Genomic DNA, 9,197 nt, shown 5'->3' with positions numbered 1-9,197 from the left:
CAGCAGCTTAAGGCTAGGGTTTAGAAGACTGGAATAGAACAATGCGAAAGTGTGAAGCAATTTGTGCAGCAGGTATCTGTCTGTGTCGTTTCCTACGGCACTGGACTTAGCAGAGGCTTTATTCTTTTCTCATTCTATGCTGGTTGGCATAGGGTGTTAGTTTTATGGTTTCCTTCATTCCCTAGGTATACGGAGGTTTGCGCATTGGCATTGTCAAGTTTGAGGTTCCATAAGAAGTGTTTAGCAAATATGGCAATCTTCTGGGTAGGCATGGCAGAAATGGCCGTACCGTAATTGGGGCCGTCGCACCATTGGTCAAGTAAAATGAACCCCATTTTCGGCAGAGTCTCCATCCCTGGTAAAGCGCATCTGCTGCCATATAGGTTTCCTCTCTTATCGGGGGGTAGTTCCTCTAGTCCCTTACCATTGTTGTCCTGCTGTTTCTTTCCACCATCAATGTGCCATGAAGGGGTTCACAGCCACCACTTTTGCCACGTCCACCATCCTAATGTTAGATTGTTATTGTTTTGACAGAGATATAAATCTCCTAGCTAGTTCTGAGCTATCATGGGAGGGAGAGAGAGAGAGAGAGTCTATTGATCCTTCATCCCCACACTGGTTTCGCAAGTAGAGTCTTTCATGATCGTACTTTAATTCGCTCCTTCTTTAGTACTTTCGTTAGGCACGAACAAGTTACGAGGCCTCGCTTCTAGGCAGGCCATAACAACATTTTAAGTTTTTTGCAGTACTTTATGTCGCTCGTTCCCGAAATGATGTCGTCCACCACGATCAACTTCGAGAAGCTCACCGAGACCAAGTATCAAAGGTGGGTAGTTCCGAGAAGGCTAACACTACAGAGAGATGGTATTTGGCCTATTGTTGCCTGTGAGAAAATAAAGCCTTCACTGCCGAAAGATACAGATACAGGTACAGCTAAGTGTGCGATTGAAGCAGAAATTCGCAATTACTGGGCGGGCTACGATCGAGTTAGGGACACAATTTGTTTGTCGTTTTCAGAGGAGCTACTGCTCGAATATGTGTCAATGGATGATCCTGCTGTTTTACGTGAAATGATTCTTGCTAAATATAAGGACTTAGTGAAGGAACGCGGAAGGGATATTAGAGGCCTGTTAGCGAGGATTTCCTGTAAAGGTAATATCCGTCCTCTTCGGCGTCATACATGGACCCCCCTTCCTCTTGCTAAAGCACGTGAGCAAGCTTTCCATGGCCCATCCAGAAGCTGACCGCTTTCCAAATGAGACATCACAATGGTCGTCCAACAAATGCTTTAGCCTTCATATCAACCATGTTGGTGCCAATGATCTCCATGTGACCAGGGAGCCAACTGAGACTGACATGTGAAAAGGCGCCAAGGAGTGGTGCTTTACCCTCCAACAACCAAGCTGAGTCGCCCTCCGAAAACATGTTATCAACCAAGATGAGTGCGGGAACACCATCCCTAAACATATGAACAGAACGCCCCTTAGCCATACCCTGAGTATATTGGGGGGTCCAGACAAGTTCAAATAGCTCGCATTCAACAATGCTAGATGAGGGGAGAATGAAGCAACTATTAACACCTGTCAAAGCACCTTTCTCAAATGCAGCCCATTCCATACCTGATACCTCAGAGGACTCGGACCTGTCCGTGGATATGACCATATCTGGTAATATCTCAAGATTGGTGTGTGGTGAATACTGGTGTACAGCTATCAATGTCTTGCCTTTCGCACTTGATCCTGTAGTCCTGTAGGTGAGTTCCTGATTCATGGTCTGCTGATGTGCGATCAAACATTCCTGCTTCTAATCCAGCAGTGCTTTGTCAAACTAAAGATGTTCATCACAATACCAGTAGTAAATGAACCCCCTCTGACACCTCCATTGTATGTACATGCCTTGAATCCCAACAGGTTGCATGCTGAATGTAGGTAAAGGTATGTAGCTTGGTAGATGTATTGTGGTCTGGAATACCAAACTGTGACAAGTATTAACTTGGACCTGAACCTGTTTCACATATGACCCTTGGTTTGTTACAAGCTCAGTTCCATAATAGATGGTTGCAAAATAAGCAGCCGATACTAAGTGATAGCTCTCTCAAGCAGCTTGTCACCCAACACTCCTCCACATCCTCCCCAATTCTAAAGTCCTCTGACTAATATACAACCCGCTTTACAACTATTACTTTACATGAGGACTAGGGTTAACAAATACATTAAACCGGTAACCAAGAATACTGAAATCCTGAGCAGCTCAAGTGTATCAATCCCCCTTCAGATAGTTAGTTCTTAGTAATGGCAAACAATACTTCTCTTCTTCTTCGTCTGCTTCTTAACCTCCAATAGTGCTAGGCCTCCACCTGTGTTGCCGATAGTGCAAGATCCTTATCTTCTGTCAAGAATACCTTTACTAAGCTGTCTCTAACTCTTCATCATGAAGAGTCTTTCTTCGTGTAACAGTACTAAATGTCATGATACTGATAAAGAGCGTAAAGATGTTTTATATTCGTTTTAAAGTAATAAGTAGGTAGAATTCAATCGAATTTTGTTTCAGCTTGTACCCCAGAAAACGGGATATGATGAGGTTCCGAGTGAGACCCTCAGGTTAGCGCAACCCGGATACGACTAACTACAAACTAACTAAACATCTTACCCCATATTTCTAACATCTCCACGCCATGCCCAAACATGAACACGAAATACAAAGCTATCAACAGTACAGAGAATGCACTTCCACCCATCGTACCTGCCAGCCAGGTTACCTATACATAATACTAAACATCCACTACCGCCACCTGCATGGAACCACAAAATAACCTGCTATACAGTAGAAACCCACCCGCATACCCACTCTCAATGATCTTGGGACACTGCAGCCAACTACCAGGCACCCCTCTCCAATACTAAAAGAAAGAAACACCTGAGACCCAAGTACATAGACCTAAAGGAAAGCCGATTTGCCGGGTGAAGGCTCTCTAGTTGAGGGTGTACAAACCGTCGTAAAGAATTAGGTGGGAAACACATCGGCAGCACAACCAGAAAAGCGCCGTGGATGCAGGTAGGATGAGATAGTCTCCAAGCCATCAACATTTCGCTGAACATCGCCAGGAATTCAACTCCTCCTATAACTCCTCAGCTCCCTCCACAGGTCGCGACCCAGCCATGTACTCTATAGTAGCCTGTTCGCTGTAGCGAACTGGTCATGGCGATCCTCCTTCCGAGTTGAGGACTGGTGGCACAGATGTGGTCTGGTCTTGTTTGACCCAGTGGTGCTTGTTCTTCTTCCTGTAACGATTCTCCTACAGAAGGTTAGTTCTTGGTAACAGGGAACTATAGTTCTCTTCTTCTTCTTCTTCTTCTTCTTGTTCTTAGCTTCTAATAGCACTAGGCCTCAGCCTACCTTGCCGATAGTACAAGACCTCTGTCTTCAATTGCGAACACCTCTTATAAGCTTTCTGTTAGGCGGAGACAACTTGATAGACTTCTATGTTGTCTAGGCCAATCGAGATTCGTTTTTGTAGACGGAAATTGTCTAGGAAGGCGCAGACTTTGCTCGTTTCATTTATGACTACTAGGAGCGTAGTGAAATAGGTAAAGTAGGGTAGAATCGTAAAAACAATATTATATTGTTAAGGTCTCTTCTCCATTGCTTGATAATGTCTAAAGCTTGAGAGGCACTTCGATATTTATATTCCACGTCTGAGTGTTGGCAGACTACCTCTATTTATCACACAACTATGTACTTCTTCAATCGTAATTCGCAACATTGAGTTTTCTTCCAAGGTGCGAACACCGGTGGACCCTGAAAACCATCACACCCTCTTCGGTAATTACAACATTTTTCTTAGGGAACATGCTGTCCCCAATAGTAACATCCCGATTATTAGAATCTTTAGAATTATGGCCTAGTTCTTAAGTCGAACTGAGTTGGCCTCAATTGTCTTCGCCTTTGATAAAATAATCAGTTTTATCCATGGCTATATCTGCAAAGGTGGTCGTCATTACGACCATCGTAGGTCGTCTGACTCCGATCCTTTGTAACTCCATACCCAACCCATAGATTTTCTCTGGATGACTTCCTATTAACTTGCAGGAAGCTATTCCATCAGATTGGTAATTAATCCCGCGGTCGGCAATCCTTGGTTGCTCTCTGGGTAGTGGGTTTCAGTAATCATTGTAGTATTGAGAATCACCCATAATTACGACATGTTCTAAAACCCAGTTGCAACACTCCATGAAGTTCGTTGGCTTCTTTGGTAGTGTCCTTTGGAGTTCTAGGCTCTTCTGGTAGATGTAAATGTATTGGTCTCTAGTAGAGATCTTTTACCATTTGATACAATCTCTTTGTTCAAAATCGTCCTGTTACTTACGGCCCATGCCAAAGGTGTCATGTCTTTGAAGCCTAGTAACTCTCTGAGTAGTTGACAGAATCACTCTGTTCCACTTCTCAGACCTAGCCGAAGGTCCCCTCTCAGATATCCTGTGAACAGGATCCGGTCGGATGGACAGCGACGATTTATATGGTGTTATTCCAACACCTTCAATTCTGTGGTAATATAGTCACAGGACGCAACTGAGATTGATATATATGATAACGTGCGGGCCCCGTAAGATGAGCCGGAGGAGGGTGTTGGAGACCAGAGATTCCGATTCCGAGTGGGGTTACCCTACTTAGGGTGGCTCCTAGGTATCGGGTTCTGGTATTCCTAACAGTATTTAAAGACTGCCTGTTTCCACAATGGAATAGGCAGACTTCGACAGACAGTATTTCAATATACTTGGTTGAACGGTTACCTCCTTGTTTCTCAGTATACCTTCAAAGCCTTCTTTCGTTCTCAGCTCTCACCTGCTCTCTGGTAGAGCAGACCACCTGCCAACTATCGTACCATTTACTGATAACATGATTAGCATCTTGCGAACACGGTACAAAATTCCATTTTTTTGATCATGCAAAGCTCAATTTCTCAATATGAAGGGCATTTTCCCCTTCTCCTTCTTCTTAGACTTCTCTCTCTCAGGCTAGTAGAAATACCATGATTTACCTCCCTTTTCTGGAGTGATACTTTGCAGAATTAGATCTTTGGAACTGTCTCCTGGGGCCGCAGTCGAGACCATGACCAGGTATCATAGTAGGAAAGGATCAAGCAGTGGGTTATAGGAATGGCAAAAGTCACGAAATTCCGGACCAGATTGGAATTTATATTTCGCTTGGTTCAAATTGGTTTAATGCCTGTATCATATGGTCTGGATGGAAACTTTTCATTTTTCTTACCTCTTTCCAGATTATTAATGTGGATAGCAATCCGAATGTAATTCCTCATGTTCTCAGGATGTGTCTTATCACCTGAGAAATGACTATCTCTATTATCCTCTCCTTCTCTTCCCAAAATTAAGAACAATTGTGAATCTGTGATCGAGTGAGATTAGATGACAATTTTTTAGTCCGGTTGGACTTGCAACGGTTGCCAAAACTCGTAGTCGGAACAACGGCTAGAGCCTCACTCACCAAACAGGACAAGCACAACAACAATTACCCTCCTCGGCAAAATTTCACAAACAACCTTCCTTTCGTGGCCTGACAGTTATCATAAGTGGGTCTTTCATTTCTCTTCATAATTAATTACCCTCCCCATCTCTTCTTGTTCCCCTCCACTTCATGGTAAACACCATTGAATACTCACAACATGCCTCTTCCAGTCCCGTCACCTTCGCGGCTGCCCAGACACTCCGGGAACTCCTCGCCCCCTACCGTTACCATTCGAAGAGTCTCTCCGCCAACATCTCGTCCGGGCTCCTCGTCAAAGTCAAAGATGATGCCATTCTCGGCGTCTGGGAATCCGAGGCTTAGCCCTCCACGGCCAGTGAGCATGATAAACACCGCGAGCGGGAGTGGGAGCGTGAACCTCGTTCCCGAAGCGATCGAGGATAGCTCGAGAATGCCTCCGCCACCGGCACCCAATGGTGGGAGAACCATGAGCATGAGGAGCAACATCAGCAACTCGAGCTCTGGGAGTAAAGGCAAGTCAAAAAAGTCCGATGAACCGAAGAAGCATAAGGGGCTTGGGAAGATGTTGAGTTTACGCTCTCACAATAAACCCGATTCGCCGGAGAAAAAGAAGGGGGACGAGTCGTCCAGTCGGCTTGGTAGGGCCATGTCCATGACGTTCCGGTCCTCGAAGGGAGGTGACTCGGAGAAGGACAAGGATAAGGAGAAAAAGTCGGCTGAGTCAAAGGGGATATTGGGGAGGACTATGAGCCTAAGGACGCACAAATCTAGTATTGGAAGCGGTGCGAAGACTGATCCTTCTGCTACCACTGCTCCGAATGGGCCTGCGAAGGCCGGAAGACTGCGGCCGAACTCGGTCTATAATAATAGCACGAGCTCTCTGTCCAAACTTGGGGCGGAGCCGATCAGTTCTGCGACTGCATCTGCAGCTCGCAGACCGACCACCGGTTCCATCCCGGTAGCTCCAGTGAAAGCTCATAGGCGGAGTGCGTCCACCGTGTCCACTGCATCTGTAACACCCAGCAGCAACTCTCGCCCCGGAACAGCAACAAAAAATAACACCACCCCGCCAGCTGGTAACAGCAAACGCCCCCCCTTCAGTTCCTTCAGCCAGGAATACCCTCAACCCGCGCCCTCTGGTCCCTCCCCTCGATCAAGAATCCTCCCACCGCCCCCACTAGACACTCAAACCATCCACCAACAAGCGCAACTCCTCCAACTCCTAACGCTACACTCCTCATCAGGCCAAGTATACCAAGAACTCATAGCCTCGGCGACCACAACCCTAAAATCCCGCTTTGAGCAACTCTCAGCCAGACACTATGACGTCCGCGAAACCAGTATAAAAAGGCAGAACCGCGCAAACTTGGACTCTTTAGCCCTCGTTGTAAACACTGGTTCTACCATCCCAACGAAGCGCCGCCAGACGATAAGGTCACCAGAGGAGCTCGTTCAGGCATTCTCGGAGGGCATCAAGCGCACGGACGCACTAAAAACCGGCGAGTTCCGTAAACTATCCGCGACCTTTGGCGAGTGGATTAGCGGGTACAACTCTTCTGCCACCGGCAGGGAAAAGTGGGTCGACGGGATTGGCGAGAATTGGCGATACGATTGCGACACCGTCGAGAGAAAGTTGCAATCCGCCCTAAAGGGCATCGAGGGCGTTCGGGAACTCTTTGGAACGTTGGGGGATGACGATGCAGTCAAGACTACTGTGCAAAGGGTTGCGGAAGGCTATGCGCTGCTTGCAGGAGGGATGCTCGAGGAAGTCGAGATAATGCGGAAGATGGAGTGCGAGGTTGTCATGAAGGAGCGGAGGACGCTTAGAGCCCGGGTGGAGAATATCATGGTGGGTGAGGTCAGAGCTAAGGAAATGGGGGTTTGGGTCAGATAAGATATAGTAATGCTGCTGGATTCTTGCAGTGGTGGGGATGGTGGTGGTTTCGTTTCTTTGTTTCCCTTCCCTTCTCTTCTGTCACTATCGCGAGTGCAACGCTGGAGTCATGATTTAATGCCCTTATGTTCTTTTCCAATTTTTTCTTTTTCTTTTTTTTTCTTTTACCTTTTTTCCTCACGTTCCTTTGAGAGTGGAGGGAGCAGGAGCAGAAGGAGGTGGATGCGTTCTTAGCTCTCCTTTGTCACAAGCACATGTGTGTTATCAGCCCGTTTAGTTAATTAGCTAGTTATGATGATGAAGATATCACTATATGATTTGATGATTGAGACAGAGTTTTGAGTGAGATTTAGAGGTATGATACTATACTATCGAGAGTAGGGCTTGTGCTACCTCATTTGGTGAAAGGGGGAATGAAGACGGAAGGTCCTTGCTCGAACTTCCACAAGTAAACCTTGCAGTAGAAGCTCAGGGCCCCAGCATAGTGCATAGTGCATAGTGCAGTACCATACCCACCCCAGTATTGGGGGATTGTGGTTGGCTAAGTTAGCACGTATCATACCGTGCATCAAGTTGCTGGCCTCTGATAGCACAGCACAATACAACAATGAAGAAATCAATGTTGGATGCCGGGCAGCAGCACCCACTCAAATGCCAACATGGTGTCATGTATACTGCACGGGTAGAGTGCGCCGTCCTTAATTAATTACAGTAACGCCAAAGGTATCAAAGAAAATAATGTAATAATTATGATAGCAGAATTCCTTTTCCCGAGCTACCTCATCCCCTGTACTGTACTGCACCAAGGGTACAGTATGATACTATCCTCTAAGTGTGCAGCCAGGTGAACATCTGGATTGGACTCTTCAAAGCTTCTCTGTGGAGCTGGAGGCACAGCTTACGTTTGGGAAGAGCTACCCGGGAAGTATCATAGCTAGAGCAGTAAGTTACCAGCAATGGGGAATGAATGCGATGGGAATCGTATTATGAGGTAAGGGAGCGCTATGGGATGCCTGTATTCCTGCTAGCTCCCTCGTCCTGGTATCGGTTCGCACTCTGTGCCAATCTGGTGCCAGTCCACACAGAGGGGGGGGTTAAGTTCTGGTTGAGGTGTTGAGTTTGCTGTATGGTTATTAAGTTAAGCTCCGACCCATGCACACCTTTATTATTATTGTTTTTTAACCCTAACTTTGAGGACACTCGTCCTTCTATTAACTCACTATTAAGAGCTCGCAAACCCATACCTATTGTCAATACCGCTAATCGATGTGTTCACTTTTTTTCCCAACCCCGCCCCCCCCCCCTCCTGAATTCATAGAACTAAGGGGGAGACCATTTTCAGCATTTATATAGAGCTTTTTCTCTCCAAACTTGTTGTTGGGGCCCCCATTCCTTGTCGGATCTGTCCAATTCCAGGCCCCGGCACCATACATCCTGTCGAGTCTGTGGTACTGTACATGTATCATATCATAGATATGTTAAATCACTTATGTTCTGAACCTGCCCTTCGCGCCATTGACCCGTGCTCTCAACATTTCTGTAGCGCTGGTGCTTGGAGATTGATGTTTTTGGTCATGTTTCGAGGCTTGAAGGGGGGACATTGTTGTAGCTCGCGGATTGGACAGGGACGAATGGAATGGTTGACGGATGGTTCACGGTACTTATCTAGAGCGCAGTGAACGGAGTGACGGATGATTAAGTGGAAGAAGAGTGCGAGAGTGGAAATAGGGGGATGGTTTTTTTTTCGCTTTTTTACCTGCTTATTGGCTGTTTGGTGAGCGCAATCGGATTTCCCTTCAGG

The 9,197-nt window shown here is 46.4% G+C and overlaps 1 protein-coding gene; it reads left to right on the top strand.

Moving 5' to 3' along the window:
- Positions 1–5,680: 5,680 nt before the first annotated feature.
- On the top strand, positions 5,681–7,619 carry GSTUM_00003033001 (uncharacterized protein; the record flags this gene model as incomplete). XM_002836643.2 has 1 exon in its annotated part: positions 5,681–7,619. One exon carries the CDS (start codon positions 5,681–5,683, stop codon positions 7,394–7,396), a length of 1,716 nt encoding a protein of 571 aa, XP_002836689.1. The 3' UTR covers positions 7,397–7,619.
- Between the last annotated feature and the right edge of the window lie 1,578 nt (positions 7,620–9,197).

The sequence above is a fragment of the Tuber melanosporum genome (assembly GCF_000151645.1).
Source record: "Tuber melanosporum whole genome shotgun sequence assembly, scaffold_155, strain Mel28".
Lineage (NCBI taxonomy): Eukaryota > Fungi > Ascomycota > Pezizomycetes > Pezizales > Tuberaceae > Tuber > Tuber melanosporum.
Note: the sequence above shows the minus strand (reverse complement) of the source record. Positions and strands in the feature narration are given on the sequence as shown.